Here is a 17,950-nt window from a genome sequence, read left to right on the forward strand (position 1 = left end):
GACATCCGTCCAGCGTCATATCCATTCATTTCCTGACGTAAACATTTCACCAGTGAGTAGTTTGCATTCGCCATGACGTTTGTGTTATAGGCTGACAACCACTGACTGGCTGTGGCTAAAATTAACCTAAATATCTGCGTCCGCATTGTGTCTGCCAGTAAACACAGTCCGCCTATGTCATGTTTCCAAGGGGATTATTTTGTCCCTACCCAAACTCTTGATTTTTTGGGAGAGCTGTCTGTCTGAAGAGCACCTTCCCTGAATATTTGTTCTCCTGGCAAGAAAATCTGACATGATTCCCAGACCTAGTACTGTCCTTAATAGGAGTACTTTGCTGTCACTACACGTATCTGTGCTCCTCTTGACATCCAGGAAGAGCCTGTGAAGGTTGTCCGGGTTAAACTGTGTCCAACTCTCCCTCTATTCCATTTGACATTAATATTTTAGTAATTTAGCAGACGTTCTTATACAGAGGGACTTACAGTTAATGCATTCATCTTAAGGTAGCTTGGTGAGACAACCACGTATCACAGTCATAGTAAGTACAACTTTTCCTCAATAAAGCAGCTATCAGCAAAGTCAGTGCTAGTAAGAAAACAGATCACTTCCTGCAATTCTACACATCTGCCATGAGGGTGAAAGAAAAATTTGCTGATTTTAAGCTCATTTCCTACATTTCTACACATTTTGCCAAGTGGCAGACAGAACCATTTTCAGTTTTGTAGCTAATCTCATGCTATTCTACACATTTTGCCAGGGCTTATGACCTCCAGGGAGTTCCCAACTGACGTGTTCATATGCTATCTGGGGGTGCACCCCAAACGCCTGCGTGCCTGTTCAGTAATCCGGCCCTGAGTGCAAGTGTTGAGCATAGACTAAAAGTAGGGAGGTGCAGTTCCCCTTTCTGCTCCGTAGACAAACACCAGGATCATGAAATGGATGTGAGCTTCAACTGGGAGCCAGTAGAGTGTGGAGGAGCGGGGTGACGTTGGAGAACTTGGAAAGGTTGAACAGCAGGCGGGAAGAGTTTTCTGGGGTTTGATGGCACAAGCGGGGAGCACAGCCTCTGATCCCCTCAGAGTACAGAGGCATGGCTAAATCCTCTCTATCTCTCTCTGAGACGAAATAAAAAATGTGATTGTGTTGTGACTGTGACGTCATGTTGTAAAACATTTCACAGCATGAAAATGATCCCAGTCAATAATTGAACGCATGTCTGTGTGGATGGCAGATGTTTCTCTCACAACACCTCGCTCTTGATTTATCTAGCTACAGTAACTTGCAAGTTTAGCTGTAAACTGGTCGAGGTGGCTTGTTCTCAGAGGTATGCATTTTTTATTTGTTTGTATAGCTAGCTAACTAACTAACAAATATATGCACTCTCAATCAAAAACGTAGCGCCCAAGTCTTCGCAATCGCAAAAATTCTCTCCTCAATCGAACCCTCAGCACTTTGACCGCGAGTCCGGGTATTTATATGCCGACCTTACGGCTCAAAAAGCTTCTAATTGGTCAGAGTCAATACTCCTGGCCACCATTAATTGGCAGATGTGTGAAGCAAATGTGTGTGCCCACAGAACAATTTTTTGAGATCGAGGGAGGGTGTGTGAGAAAGATCCGCACGAGCGCAGCCATCCACATAAAGAGCTACATGTGCAATTATTGAACTGGGAACATTTTCACGCTGGGAGATATTTTACAGCATGTCACAATCAGAATATGATCAGAACGATTGGGAACTATTTCACAATGGGAAGATTTTTACATGAAACGTGGCGGTCTCGGGGCTATCCGCGCAGCTCAGAGGGAACATTTGTCAGCACTAACACACAGTGACAGATATGCTCCCACACAACCGTCAGTGCTGGTGTGGCTCCGAAACTGTGATAGGGCCTTGCTCTGGCTCCTTAACCAGGGGGCCAGCGGGAGGGCTCTCTCCGCTTACGGAAAGCTCTTTTGGAAGGCATTAGAAGACAAAGCGTAGCTGCTGATTTGCTTCATCTAATGCTAAGCATACATTGTTCCCGGTTAAGGATCCTCTCCTGCATTTGCCTCTAGGTCAGCAGAGTAAAGTACTGTTGTTCTCTTGCACCATTCTTCAATCCAGTACAGTGATGGTGGTTCAGTATTTGTCATACAGCTTTATTCAGCCATGACAAAAGGCATTACAAGGTTGTTACGTGACCAAAAAAGTTGGAAGTGAGAAAAGAGAATTAGAGTTACTTCTGCTCGATGGTACATATAGAGTGGTTGGTGGTTCATTTGCCGGTAGCAGTGGCATTGTGAGAAAGAATATCCCAACAGAGAGGTCACACTGAGTAACCGGCAGCATTATCAGCAATCCATAAGTGCCCAGGGGGCATCCACCCTCTGTGCTCCTGAGAAATTACCTAAGAGATCAGTAATGGTCCTATTCTTCTGACCAACAGCCTGAGTGGAACTCCAGCGGGCACATTGGCAAGGCTCCTTTATGCCACGTCTAAGCACTCACTCTTAGTTCAAAAGATCAGAGGTTAGTGTTAACTCTCTCCTATAAAAACCCTCTTATCGGAGGAGACTCGCTTTTAACTATGTCTTTCAATAGTATATCCAATCCCTATACTGATCGATTGTATTTTTGTTCTGTATGACTATGCAAAACAAACACCAAAACTCTGACTATTGCAATAATGTCAATGTTAATTGTTAAATAAAGACTACAGTGGCCAATTTCGGGCAACAGATTTACTGGTAATTACTGATAGTATGTTTACATTACTTATTTTATTCATTTCCTACCGTTTTATAAGTCAGAACACAAGCAACTAGACAGCTCTAGGACACCTAGATGGCAGGTAGCCTAGTGGTTAGAGCGTTGGCCCAGTAACCGAAAGGTTGCTGGATTGATTCCCTGAGCTAAAAAATCTGTGTTCTGCCCCTGAACAAGGCAGTTAACCCACTGTTCACCGGTAGGCCGTGATTGTAAATAAGAATTTGTTCTTAACTGACTTGCCTAGTTAAATAAAGGTTAAAAAATAAAACAAATTATCTGTTGAATAAATGTGTCCAGTGGTCTGCTGCGTCATTACGATCCAATTGGTCAGCTCCTTGTCACGTTAAAGGGAGGCCCTTAGAAAATTAGCTCTCTAGGTCGACTCGCTCGTAAATTCAATCTGGAGGGCGCTCAGAGTGTGCTCTGGATGTTCATAAATTCAGAGCGTTGTCAGATTGTCCGTTCGTAAATTCAGAGCGTTGTCAGATTGTCCGTTCGTAAATTCAGAGCGTTGTCAGATTGTCCGGTCGTAAATTCAGAGCGTTATCAAATTGTCCGTTCGTAAATTCAGAGCTTTATCAGATTGTCCGGTCGTAAATTCAGAGCGTTCCGCTCTCGGAGCGTTCAGAGCCTGCACTGGATGCTCTGGCTGAGGAGTAGGGTTGATCCGAGCGTTCTGACCTCACAACGCCAGTCAAGCACCCAAGCAAACTGGATGACATTGTCTCGCTTGCTAGCTACTTCCAGACATAAATGAGAGAACACCTCACTTTGACTATTTTACTTGCCCTAGCAGAGCTGGTTAGGCTGTTTTCATGTTATCCAGAGCGCTGATGACTGTAACTGCAGCTGGCAACAATTTAATTACGCTTTTTAGCCGACAACGGCCATATTCAACAGGTGTTGAGCGTTCGTAAATTCATCAGTTATTATGCGCTATGGCACACTCGGACGAGAGTGCTCTAAAATCGTAGTAGATAACTAAAGCGATTTTACGAACGCACCTTCAAAATTTTTTTACGTTTGCGAAAACGGTCGAGAGGGGTGGACACGACACACTTCTACATTATTCAAAATATTGCCTTGCTAGATTAATGAATACAGCCATAGCAAAATGGGCCTTTTTGTTTGGTTCAACAAACGGCCATGCGCACTAATGCCTGTCTGTCAGTGTTTTGGTTTATGTAAATGTCACTACGTGATATGATATCATGTTTACCCATGTGCTGTTTGCACTTGATGAATGGAAACAGAAACGATTAAGTGGCAGATTGTGCAGATTCCAGGCTGTTTGCACACAGTGTGATGATATTCCCTGTTTAAACATGGGATGTATCTCCTCTCTCCTCTTGGTAAGACAAACACTGCATTCCTGTGCAACTGGAACAGCCTTCCTGGCCTTCCTCGGTGTCTGGATTCTAACATTGCTCAGTGTTTGCAGAGTAAAGGCCCAGTGTTAAACCCCACTCTCATCTGTCAGCAAGAATAAGACACAGGGTCCAGTTTGTACACTCACACTCTTAGTAAAAAGGGTTCCAATAGGGTTCTTCGGTTGTCCCCATTGGATAACCCTTTTTGGTTCGAGGGAGAAACATTTTTGTTTCCAGGTAGAACCCTTTTGGGTTCCATGTAGAAACGTGGAACGGGTTCTACATGAAACCCAAAAAGGTTATAACTACAAACAAAAGGGTTCTCCTATGGGAACAGCCGAATAACCCTTTTAGGTTCTAGATGGCACCTTTTTTGCTAAGAGTGTAGTCGATGCCTGTAGGAATACACTCATCCTATTAGGAGTGAATTACAGTATGTATTCTCAGGGGCTTGACTGGCAGGTTATACATGTTAGTATTTCTCAAGTGCTGCTGATTCCTCAAACTCCACTGAAAGCTCTGACATTGAGCTAGAGCTAAATAGGAGCTAAACACATGTACATTATCACAGCACAAGCATTGTGTCTAAATTCGAAACTAGAAAAGCACCTCATCAGCCGTGACAGACGACACTGTCTAATGCGGTGTCTCTAATTAGTCTTTGTTGAGAACAAAGCTCCATAAAAGACATTATCAACAAATTCAATACACTCATCAGGTCGCCGCTGTGCTAGCACAAAGCATTAGAGCACTAGGATAGGCTCAGTGGCACACCCGCTTTCTTCACCGCAAGATAATGAAACCAGCTTTAATTGATTCACTCACAGCCAGCATTTAAGAGGTGTGGCCCTATACAGCCTTAGACGATTCAAGCCTAAATGAGCTGACAAGTAAAAAATAATAATAAAAAGCATGTCCGTTCTTTTCTAAAGTGTTGGCTCACAGTTTAAATAGATTCAATGACCCAGAGAAGAAATAGTTGAATTCTTCTGTGAGCGGTGCATAACGCTGATCCATCTAGCTTCAGATCTGCCTGTCTGCTTCACTTCAAAGATAGACCAGGAACATTGTATGCACTCTAATGTGTTGGGTAAAAGGCCACATCATCACTTTGTTATTATTATTATTATGGCCTTAGCTAATATATTCATATCCCTCAGCCAAACTTAAGCACACTCACTAGGGTTGTAGTTTAGAAATGAGTTTTTCCCCCGGTGTATTTCCATATAATTAAATTGTTGTCTCCCACCTGTTCCATAGTGTTTGGGTAAGATAGCCTAAATGGAATGTTTCACTCCAGTAATGGCTTTATGAAAAGCTTTAGATTTTGGACAGATGTAGTCTCTTACAAACAAGTCCACATATGGACTTTCTCTCGCTCCATCTCTCTACAACATTGATGTCTGGTCTTTCTGTAGGCAATGCCATCCAGGCGTTTGGGAACGGGACAGATGTGGGAGTTTGGCAGCCCATGCCACCGGTGCAGACCACCACCTCCACCACCACTCCTTCCCAGAAGGCTAAGGACCGGTCCCCCAACTCACTGGATGTCGCCACAAACACCAACCACCTCAAGGCAGGGGACGAGTCCCTCTACCACTTCTGTGGAAGCTTGCAGGTGAGGGTTCCAACAGCTGATTTCATACCGCATGGACCTCCTGTCCTGGAGGCCAACGGCCAAGCATCTATTCTGGGGGAACTATTTTAGCTAGGCGCTGGCTTAATTTAAGCATTATTGATTTGATTTGAAAACTGATACTGCCTCATTTCAGCAGAGCCTGAATTAACTGTAAAGGACTAACAGTTGCTCTGCAGTATAGGAGTCTGAGGCACACAGATGGAAGTGTTAGTCTATTAGTGGTGTACACACTGAGTGGAATCAGTCCTTCTCATAGAAAGAACACTGTCCTTCAGTGAGTCAGTCAGCACGTCCTGCTACACACTGCAATTCAAACAGCATACACACAACATATATACAGTATAGTATATTATATATATTATATACTCCATCACACAAGCATTTCACTCCTACACCTGTTGTTTTATGAAGCATGTGATAAATAACATTCGATTTGATTCGATTTGACACAGCATACTAGTGCCCTAGAGAATCCCACATTGCCGGCATGTAGGCTTCATTCACCTCAGTAATAAAGGCTTGGTGGTGTCACCGAGTGACAAGGTGACGCGTGGTCACCCACACTGATCTGAATGTCACCGGCTGCCACCCATCTCCCATTAACACAGATGACTGCCTGCCTGACTGCCAGCCAGCCGACCCCTCGCCTGATGAGGTCCTCCGTCCCTGGCTGCGTCCCTGGATGCTCCGCCAGCGCCATTTGAAAGGGCATTCATATGCTAATAGGACAAATTAGAATAGATTACCCCAATTGATCTGGACGGGGGATAAATAGTGTTCAGGTCCAGGGGTGGAGTGGGTTATCTCTGTGATGTTCTCAGGGTGACTCCTGGCTTAGACAACCTGCTGGAGATGGATCTGTCAATGTTACAGACACTGATGTATCAGAGCTCAGAATGGTTGATGGGGCTTTCAGTGATGATTTACATGAGCTGAGGTTAAGATGAACATCTAAGATTGTAACTCGATCAGTGGTCAAAATACAAAAGGCTTCCACAAAGCAAACTCAGCCACTAAAATGTTTAGAGTTGGGAAGCTCACTGTATTATTGTTGTAAACCAACAAGGCTACTATTATAGATACACACACTCTCTAATCAGAGGAAAGCTCTCACTTCGCAAGGAGTTCCAAACACACAACACACACACAAATGAATTCAGTACATACACCCAAACACACGCACGCACGCACACACGCACACACACACACACACACACACACACACACACACACACACACACACACATACACACACTGTTAGCCCTGTTTGATCTGGAGCATGTGTTGAGCAGGGACGGCTGTCGGAGGCAGACAAGCTCTTTCTAATCACACAGGGGACGGGCCTGTAAGAACATTCACTCCTCTCTCCTCTCATCATCGATTAGAAACCCTCTGTACTGGTACTGCCAGACAGCTTTAGCACTCGTCCAATGACTCAGGGCCCCACTAGACTACTAGCCAAAAGACAACTTCTCCCTGTGTGAGGATCTCTATGTGAGCAGCTTGAAATATGTGCTTTTTTCTGCTTCCTTTTGTTAATTTTCTCAAATCTAATTTAGCTTCACTGTGTATTCCTCAAACTGCCAGGGTTTTTTTTCTTTTACCGTAAGCTTCAAACTGAATTAGGAAGGGTTCTTTTGGTCTTGTGAGAGGGTTTTGCCTCACTTTGCCTCTCTTTGTGTGTATTGAAAGTGGCGCAGGCAGGAATGCCTTTTGTCCCACGTCGGAGATTAAAGTCAGGTGTCTCCTAGCGTGTCTAAGAACCTGAAACAAAAGGAAGGAGAGTCTGTTCTGTTGCTGCTGAGCCCAGCAGGGCCTGTAGCGCTCCCCAAACTGGGCCTGAAAGTTAAGAGCAGCAAAACAGATCATTCAATGTGGTCCCCAGAAGTGATTCAGTTTTACTTTTGAATAGTTAATGAGTAAAACATATGAATTCAGTCAGCATTTCTGCATCCACATCCCCAGTGGGTGAAATTGGATGCAATGACGTCTTTTGTAATGTCTTGGTTAGGTTGTATAAGAAAGTTTTTTACTTGGTAATCTGGTTGCAGGTTATTAGTATTCAGCACCTTACACATAGTTGTAAAGGATGCAGGTCTGATTCTCCTCTGTTCCACATGAAGTCCCGTAGATGATGCATGGTGGTGTATCTGAAACAATAACCGCATGCCCAGTCAAGCTGATGGATGGTTTAGGCCAACGGCGAGAAATGAATTGTGGGACAGCTCTGGGTTCCGTTCAGTGAGCAATGACAAACATCTGTCATTTCCCTCTGCTGTGTCCCATCCAGCTCCCACTACAGCCAAATCCACACACCCTCACACTGTCTTCTACACTTCCACATTACATTGATCAGGACTAGCTATCAGTCTAACTGAATGGCCCAGTCATATGGTGTTGGGCTAGGCATTATACTTGCAATTCTGTGTTGCTTTGATGTTTGGTTGGTCGTAATGTGTTTTCTTCACAAAGTACAGTCCTCCAAACAGAGTATGAATGACGGATATTATTCTTAGTGGCAAGGCAAGTTTGTAATACTTCAGACTCACACACACAAACACGCACAGTTTTCTCTAGCTCTTACTAAATGTAAAACTACAAGTAGCCTATTGTAAAGCATGAGAGTGACTGGCTAAATAGGGTACTGAACACAGGCGACTCATGTAGATCCTCACTTCTGTTTTACTGTTGACAACAGCAGTTTTCCTTCAATGTCTTTGTCCACTTGAGACACTACAGGAAGCCCCATCGCTTTCAAGTCATCTGTAACAAACTGGATCTAAATGCTGTACGAGGATCTACGGCGACATGTACTTCAGCAGAGAGCCTTCCAAAGCAACAAATCACTGATGGTTGAGCACTGCAACAAATTCAAACGGCACACTCTCAGCACACACATGAACACACACAGAAGGGTGGTTTTGACCAAATCTCTCCATCTCTCTTGGTTTTACAGGCTCAGAAACTGAAGTCCAACGTTTCAGTCGATGGTGTGCTTTGCGTGGTAAGTGTACAGCTTATGTACATAGTTTGATTATCTTGATTACTCTTGTTTGAGGGAAAAAAAAGATTATACTAAGTTTAAGCCAAAACTATCAACTAACAATTGATTATGACTAAGGCCAGGAGTTTTTCCTGAACACATGACCTAACCAGAAAAATCTGTGTCACTGATCTATGTAAAATTACATGTATGAACAGTAGTGTCGATTTTCAATTACGAGGAAAGACTATGGCAATTACTACTCAGACCCTGATCTCATGCCAAAGGTCAGAGGCCTACAGACAGAAGTCAAGGCGCCCCCTCTTGCACATGTGCTCATGGTCTTTGTAGTCCTCTACGCTGACGTGAGCATTGCTTATCTAGTGCCTTTTAAAGTTCAGTAAATGTCATTGTACATAATAAAGCAGCATTATTCCATAGAGTGACATTTAAAGAGGCAGCGGCAGGTTCAAACAGCCTGAGAAGAGATGGCCCCTTTTCAGCTCAACGTTTCATTAGTGCGTCAAATACCTTTTTTTTTTTATCTCATCTCCAAAGCAACACATGGATATGATAGAGCCAACTGGCATTTTGGTTCTCAAAACAACCTTTTTTTCCTAATCTAATGGGCCAATTTAATCACACACTTTTGTGGTGTTATTAAGACATTCTTATTTGATTTGGATTATGTCAGCTTTCTCTAATTGTTTATTTTTCTTTATTATAGTGTTTTGCGAGTGTAAGGTGAATGCACCAATTTGTAAGTCGCTCTGGATAAGAGCGTCTGCTAAATGACTTAAATGTAAATGTAAATGTAGCCCCAAGAGAGCATGAATGTGGACAATTTAAATGCAGGTGTTATAGATGCAGCCGGGATTTGTCAGATTGCTTCAATTTGACAGTTGGACAAAAGTCTAAAGCAAGCAAAGTGATGGCACAAATGTCCCCCCAGAAAAAGCATTTGATCAGGCCTAAGTTAACTTGCTCTATCGCTCCTCTGACATTCTCTGTCCCTCCCACCATAGGACCCACAGATCGACGACTCCGGTACCTCCAACTCCATCGCCAGGAATTCAGCCGGTCTGCCACCATCTAATACACACCTCTACTCACTGCTGCCCCTGCTGGTCGCGCTGCTACACTGCACCCTGGCGGCGCTCTACCCCGCGGCAGTCTTGTAGCCATGCTACCTTTCAAAAACATGGACAGACTAAATTTGTATAAAGATGAAATGATATTCTCTGTTCCCAGTATACCTGTTGTATTTTTATTTCCCTTCTCTCTGATTATTTTTAAACTCTTGTTTGAAGAGTCTTACGTTGAAGCAGTGTGCTAAAGTGATCTCAATGTAACTCAGTTTCGCTGTGTTTCTCCCGTTTCTGTTTTACAAAGGGAAAAGCTTCTGTGTCGGTCACTGGGCGATCATGAGAATATAGGATGCATTGATAAATTCCAATACACAATGGCGGGTGGCTTTTTGTCAGTTCCTGGTACAATGGGATTTACTGTATTAATAATGGTCATTAGGCAGGTGCTTTTATCCAAGGGACTTTGAAGAAGCAAAAAAATCCCCATCACTTTGATGGCAGTGGTTTAAATGAGGTAGGCAGCTTTTTAGGTGTCAATATATCTCATCTGTGGTGTGCGTGTGTGTTTTGATATGGTATCATTTGGAGATGGAGATGGGGATGGAGTTACGAAGGCCCAGAGCACAGACAGTATAGATGGCTAGACCACCATGGAACCTTTCATTTAGAATGGTCTACAGAACTCATTATTCTGTTGGGACGCCACCATTTTGTCACTAACTCGGCCCTCTGCAGCAAAACACTAATTTCAAGAGCTCACTTTGACATTGTAGCGCATGCAGAAAGCACACACGCAAAGACACATGCAGTACACACTCACATCCACATGTCGAGGTTAGTTTCTTCCTAACATGTACAATGAGCTATTTGGGTGATGTGGAGAATGTACATCATGGAATCAAGCATTATTTTGGTCTATCAAAGCAGTTTGACATATTTTCTCTATACTGGATGAAAGAGGGGAATGGGTGTAGGGTTTTCTCCGGTAGACAGACCATTCCTACCTGAATGTGTTTATACTCTAACTGCTCTGTAAGCATCGTAAAGTGCTCTGGAGCTGTTGACAACAGCCGTACAGATGACAGCGTTGAGTTGTAACAGATCACGTGACAGATGGATTCTCATAATTAACGCTTTGTTGTGTACACTTTAATTACACACAACCATTCAACACACTAGCATCAATTTGCTCTCAATCTATTGTCATGTTACCTTCACAATAAAACTGTCAATCTTATTGGAACAAAGACTTGTAAATCTTATACGATTGGCATCTGAGTCAAGCTGACGCAGAACATGTGACTCTTGTATGTAAATTGTAGCATTTTGTATGTCTCCTGAGAATGGCTGAGAAAGTATCAGCCTTGTATCATAACCATATGTAACTTCTCAGATGTAATGTGCAAGTTAAAAATGTCAATCCATTTTGAGATACATTTGAAGTAATAATTTCCTCATGTGGACTACCCAGCACACAGTCACTTCACACATACATGTGGCATGTGCGGCAAATTACTTTAGCCACTGGACATTTTAAAGCATTTATGACATGCTGCTTGGGTTCGTGTGGCTTTTCAAAACAATGTATATTACATGTTATTTACTAGGCATTAAAATTAGATGTGTGTACTTGATTGAAAGAGTAATTGGATAAGAAATGTCTATTTCTATCCTGCTCAGGAGCATTGTGAGCAATTTAGATCAGATTCCCCATAAAATACATCACATTAGAGAATAGCATTTTTGTTTTACAGCAAGCTACATATTTTCCCCAGTACATATGATGGAACTATTGTAAATGATAAGATATCGATCTAGCTCTCCTCTTACATTTTCAGAGCCAACAAATATTCTACCATAGTTTCATTTATGCAGTTGCCTGAATATGATATTGTTTTTTGGTATATAACATCTTATTCTTTCTATCTTTTACTATTTGGGCCTTTATTTATTACACTTTGACATCCCGCACAAGTAAGGAGCATATAGGACCGTACCCAGAGGTTAAAGTACACAATATCACATGGGTGATAGGAAATGCAATAAAGGATAAAGACGAACATTTTATCTATGAGGTCTGAGGCAGCTGGGTGGTTTAACGCATTGGTATCTGTAGTCAGATTGCTGATATTTCACAGTGACAGAGGATGAATGTGATGGAATTTGTGGGTGAGGGAGGATAACAAGCCCACTAAGAGGCAGGTGAAGAAATAAAATACCCTAGAGTATTTGTATTCATTTACATCACATTGGTTGTTTAACTAGAAGAAACTAATTGCAATGTTTATACAGATTGAAAACAAAGAATCCCTCAGCTATCCACAATACTTCTTGGCTTGTGAAAATGTACAATCTAAATAAAATGATAATTAAAATGTTGACTCATCCAACAGTGAGGTTGTTTTGTGGCCTGTTATAACGCTGTTTTGCTGGCTGAGAGAGAGACAGAGAGTCTGCTTAATTAGATACGTGTACCCATTGTCTGGTACCTGTGGATGAACCGTGTGAGTGGTGGAATCTGGAGCTGTGCTGAAAAGATTGGCCATGTTGACACACAACAGTTTATCTATGACATGCTGAGAGGAGGACATCAGCCTTGGCTTTATCATGTCAGCTGAACAGTTCCCAGGAAAAATGTTCAACAATGTCAAATGAAAAATGATCTTCTCGTCACGATTTAAACACAAGAAAGTTCTGAAAATGTTTGAATGTTCCCTGGGCCTAGATTATTCTCAGAACACATCGGGTCAAATTCAAGGTAATCCCACCTGAAATATTCTAGGAATAAAACATGGAATGCAAAAACAGATCAATTCAGATGCACAAACACAGAAAACGTGACAGAAAGGAGGGTAAATGTCATGCATGCACTTTTCCACAGGAAAGCAAGAAAATATTATCCAATGGCTGTAGTTGTGGCCTTTCCCTGGACACAGGAGGGGGTTGTGTAGTTGCAATGAGTAGAACGACAGCCAACAGGGTTGACCTTTCCAATCCCTCAGATTAGAGAAAGCCTCACAATTATTACATCAAGTTGTTCAATTTTATTTTCAGAAATCAACTCAAAAGCCCCGTTTATACCTGGTTCTAACATGCGTCGTTTGTCCTGTTCTTCTCCTCATTCCGATTGTGCCTACATTTTTAGACAGGTGTAGACGATTAAAAATCGCATTGTGAACTGATTTTGATCAGATCTTATAAGTGTACAGTGAACTGCCAAGATCAGGACAATATCAGGACGCATGTAAGCGGCAGGTATAAACAGGGCTAAAATGTCACTGCTGTGGTTGTTTCAACAGTTTTATCAGCTGTCATCTGGTACTTCATGTAAATCTGTGTTTCTTGCAGGTATTTTCTTCATCTCAAGATGGACAGAAATAATGAATATGGGATAATATGTTACAACATGTGATACAGACATTGACAGAACGCAGCAGCAGCATCAGCAGCTGAGATAAACGTACATTGAAATGGGTCTGAGTGACGTTGAAAATGAGCACTGAAGATGTTCATGCTGCTTTTGTAGCGAGTATCAGGTTTTACCATTAAGTTATTGAACTTGGATTGATATGTATCTTTTATATTAATCCAGTCCACATTTGACATAGTCATTTATCAGACACTCTTATCCAGAGTGACCACCTAGTCAGCTAAGGGATTCGAACCAGAGCCCTTTCGGTTACTGGCCCAACGCTCTTACTTGCTAGGCTACCTGCCGCCCAGACAGTTATATCATAACAAGACATGTTACATATTGTACATACTGTAGTCAGACATGGGTAATCTCTCGTGGACAGACACACGTAACATTGATCAAGCATCTAACGCAACTAGCCAAGATTTTAGTCCTGGGTTTCCAAGACGAATACGTATCAGTTGAGGTTGAATGGAATGTGTTCCAAATAATACCAACGTTACGTAGCTTGCCCCCCCCCCCCCCCCCCCCCCCCGAATGCACACGCACAATATTTCCAATCATATAAAAGCGAAAAATAGTTACAAATGGCTAAAGGTGGATAATGCCTTTTCAGGCAAAAAGATAAAAGGTATAAATGTCAAACAAATGCAATACACAACCTTGAAATGAAAAAGCCCTCTGGCAAAAAAGGGAACAGTAAAATAAAGATATTGAGCATTAGTTCTCGTAAATGTGGGGAATTAGATGTTTGATAATGAGAGTCAAACTGCATTTCACATTGGAGACGTGCTTACTAAGAAGTGTTACCTAATCTATTGGCCTAAGACCTTGAGGAGGAGTCAATATAGTGCTGACTTAAAGGAACCTTGGCTATGGAGATGACCTTTAACTGCACTTCAAGAAAACAATGGACTATGAGCAGAAGTACTTGAAGACATCTTTCAGGCAATTAACAAGGCTAAAATGGTCTAACAAAATAGTCTTGTAAGAGACTGGTCTATTGAGGAGATTGGTGAACTAGATGAGCTGGCTTTATAAGGAAGTCCTATTGAAACTCATTTTGTATAAAGCTGGCCTTGCACAGGACGTATCTAATCTAAAAAAGTGCTGGTATCATATTTAGTCGGTGAAATAGAAGGGGTTAAACATGTGTTAAGCATCGTCTTCAGATGTATGTTCATATCCACAAATGTACAGTAACAAGCAGCTAGCAAGCTATTAAAGTAGTTGTGTCCCTGGGCAGAGTTAATATTGGAAGAATAAATTACATGTGTTATTACAGTAGTTGTGTCCCTGGGCAGAGTTAGTATTGGAAGATGCTATTACAGTAGTTGTGTCCCTGGGCAGAGTTAATATTGGAAGAAGAAATTACAGTAGTTATTACAGTAGTTGTGTCCCTGGGCAGAGTTAATATTGGAAGAAGAAATTACAGTAGTTATTACAGTAGGTGTGTCCCTGGGCAGAGTTAATATTGGAAGAAGAAATTACAGTAGTTATTACAGTAGTTGTGTCCCTGGGCACAGTTAGTATTGGAAGAAGAAATTATGGTACACTATTTTAGTTGAGATGAAGACAACAGATAATATCGAGTAGCAGAAATAACCTCAACATTCATTCTGACCACACTGTCTGTCTGCATTGTGCCTCAGGCCTGACCATTCCCAGAGCACCGCAGCAGGAGAGAGCTATCACTTACAGCAACGCTGTCCCAGTGAAGATCACCATCACACCAGTGGTAAAATACTGTTTAATGAGCTCCCAATTTATGCCAGTCCATCAGTATCCAGAGGCATACACTAGAACTATGCACTGTGTGTGTGTGTGTGTGTGTGTGTGTCACGTTCTTTCAAGATCGAACCCAGAAGCAGACCAGGACAAGGAGCGTAGGAAGAAGGTGAGTATTTATTTACAATTAAATGTGAAAGGGTAGATATATCCAGATGGCGTAGCGGGCAGCGGTGGTGAATTGATGAGAGGAAATAGGTGAATCCAATGGAGTAGTTGAATCCTCTGTCAACCAGGCGGGAATGGAGTGAATGATCCAGGTGAGTAACTGAAGGCAAAACAAACGGAGGTAAGTTCAAGGCAAGCAATACGTAAACGAAAACAACAAAACAAATACTATCCAACTGGAGTCTGGTACTAAGGCACAACATACTGTTCATGGCTAACGATCCGGCAGGGAATGGAAGTCAGGTCAGAGCTTATGAAGGGGAGAGATGATGATCAGGACAGGTGTGCAGATTACTGATGGGAAACAGGTGCGGGTGAACATCAATCTCCCAACGAGCTAATTCGCCCGGCAACCAGACAGGGTGCGTTCCAGGACACCTGAAACACACTCCAGGACAGACACACAGGCAAACCCAGACTCAGGAAGCGGGATTCGTGACAGTACCCCCCCCTCCGACGAAAGCCACCGGGCGGACTACCTGGAGCGCCAGGATGGAGGCGGTAGAAGTCACGAAGCAGGTCGTCATCCAGGATCTGACGCCGAGGAATCCAACTCCTCTCCTCTGGACCATATCCTTCCCAATCCACTAGATACTGGTACCCTCGACCCCGCCGTCTGGAGTCCATGATGCGGCGCACCGTGTAGACAGGACCACCTCCGATCATCCGAGGAGGAGGAGGACGAGGAGGAGGAGGCAACAGTGGACTGAGGTGAACCGGCTTGAGACAGGAGACATGAAACGTGGGATGCACTCTAAGTGTTGCAGGCAACTTGAGTCGAACCACCACAGGATTAATGATTCTCTCCACTACAAACGGACCAATGAACTTCGGTGACAACTTCCTTGACTCCGTCCGTAGAGGAAGATCCCGTGTAGCCAACCAAACCTTATCTCCAACCGTATAAGCTGGGGCAGGAATACGGCGACGATTCGCCTGGATCTGATACCGGTCAGAAACTCTAAGGAGAGCCTTCCTGGCCCGATGCCAGGTCCGGTGGCAACGACGAATGTGGGTCTGGACAGAGGGAACCGAGAGATCCCTTTCCTGAGAAGGAAACAAAGGAGGTTGGTATCCGTAAAGGCATTGGAAGGGGGACATCCCAGTGGCAGATGAAGGAAAGGTATTATGGGCATACTCAACCCAGGGTAATTGAGATGACCAAGAGGTAGGATCAGAGGAGACAAGACAACGCAGCGTGGACTCCATCTTCTGGTTGGCTCTCTCCGCCTGACCATTAGATTGTGGGTGAAATCCAGAAGTGAGACTGACTGTAGCTCCAATGGCCAAACAGAAGGATTTCCAGACAGCAGAGGTAAACTGAGGACCACGGTCAGAAACAATGTCACTGGGCAATCCGTGAACCCTGAAAACCTCCCTAACAAGGATCTCGGACGTCTCCGTAGCCGATGGAAGCTTGGAGAGAGGGACAAAATGAGCAAACTTGCTGAATTTGTCCACAATGGTCAGAATGACCGTGTTCCCAACAGAAGGGGGCAATCCCGTGACAAAATCCAGGGCCAGATGCGACCAAGGTCGCCGAGGAATAGGTAGGGGGTGAAAAAGTCCAGAGCTGGGCCGATTGGTACTTTTGTTCTGGGCACAAACAGAACATGCGGCAACAAACCTCCGGGTATCTTCTCCCATGGAAGGCCACCAAAAACGTCTGCGCAGTAGTGCCATAGTCCGAGCAACGCCAGGGTGACAAGCTATCTTGCTGGCGTGGGACCACTGAAGGACAGCAGAACGGACCGACTCGGGTACGAACAACCGACCGGGTGGACCGTTACCGGGGCCGGGCTGCGTCCGAAGGGCCGCCATCACATCCTCCTCTATCCTCCATGTAACGGCTCCCACGACAACATTCTGGGGAAGAATCGTCTCAGTCTTGACCCACTCTCCTCCGTCTTAGAGAACATCCGGGACAGAGCGTCCGCCTTCCGGTTCTTCGACCCAGGTCGGAACGTCAGGGAAAAATTGAAACGTCCAAAAAACAAAGCCCACCTGGCCTGACGGGCGTTGAGACGTTTAGCCGATTGCACGTAAGCCAGATTCTTGTGGTCAGTCCAGACCACAAACGGTTGCTCCGCTCCCTCCAACCAGTGACGCCACTCCTCCAAGGCAAGCTTCACAGCGAGAAGCTCCCGGTTACCCACATCGTAGTTTCTTTCAGCTGGAGAAAGACGACAAGAGTAGAAAGCGCAGGGATGGAGTTTACCGTCAGTGGAGCTACGCTGGGACAGGATGGCGCCCACACCCACATCAGAAGCATCCACCTCCACAACGAACTGACAGGAAGTGTCAGGTTGAGAGAGAATCGGGGCGTTAGTGAATCGGCTCTTCAAGTCCAGAAATGCTCGGTCTACCTCAGGAGTCCAACAGAACTTTCTGGTGCAAGACGTCAGGGCAGTTAAAGGTACAGCCACCCGGCTGTAATCACGGATAAACCTCCGATAAAAATTCGCAAACCCCAGGAATCTCTGGAGCTGCAATCTTGTACCGGGCTGGACCCAATCCCGAACCGCCCGAACCTTCTCTTGGTCCATCTTGATCTCTCCCCTGGATATGATGTACCCGAGGAAGGACGTCGTGTGGGCGTGAAAATCACACTTCTCAGCCTTCACGAACAGACGGTTCTCCAATAACCGCTGCAGGACCTGCTTGACATGCAGAACGTGGCTAGAAAGCTCCTTCGAGAAGATGAGGATATCATCCAGGTAAACGAACACAAAAATACCAATCATATCT

The 17,950-nt window shown here is 43.9% G+C and overlaps 1 protein-coding gene and 1 long non-coding RNA gene across 3 annotated transcripts in view; one reads left to right on the top strand and one right to left on the bottom strand.

The window, feature by feature from the left end:
- Positions 1 to 12,212, top strand: part of LOC129836446 (GDNF family receptor alpha-1-like) — an 81,668-nt gene extending 69,456 nt beyond the window's left edge. For both annotated transcript variants that reach the window (XM_055902620.1, XM_055902621.1), the window contains 3 exons: positions 5,540 to 5,739; positions 8,717 to 8,764; positions 9,769 to 12,212. In XM_055902620.1, coding sequence (XP_055758595.1) covers positions 5,540 to 5,739; positions 8,717 to 8,764; positions 9,769 to 9,924 — 404 coding nt within the window. In that variant the 3' untranslated portion in view covers positions 9,925 to 12,212. The remainder of the gene's footprint in view (positions 1 to 5,539; positions 5,740 to 8,716; positions 8,765 to 9,768) is intronic.
- Positions 12,213 to 15,133: 2,921 nt separating this feature from the next.
- On the bottom strand, positions 15,134 to 15,636 carry LOC129836007 (uncharacterized). The gene is made up of 2 exons (XR_008756591.1): positions 15,408 to 15,636; positions 15,134 to 15,302 (listed from the first exon to the last, which is right to left on the bottom strand). It is a non-coding gene; the product is annotated as an uncharacterized LOC129836007 (long non-coding RNA).
- Between the last annotated feature and the right edge of the window lie 2,314 nt (positions 15,637 to 17,950).

This window comes from Salvelinus fontinalis, chromosome 37, assembly GCF_029448725.1.
Source record: "Salvelinus fontinalis isolate EN_2023a chromosome 37, ASM2944872v1, whole genome shotgun sequence".
NCBI lineage: Eukaryota > Metazoa > Chordata > Actinopteri > Salmoniformes > Salmonidae > Salvelinus > Salvelinus fontinalis.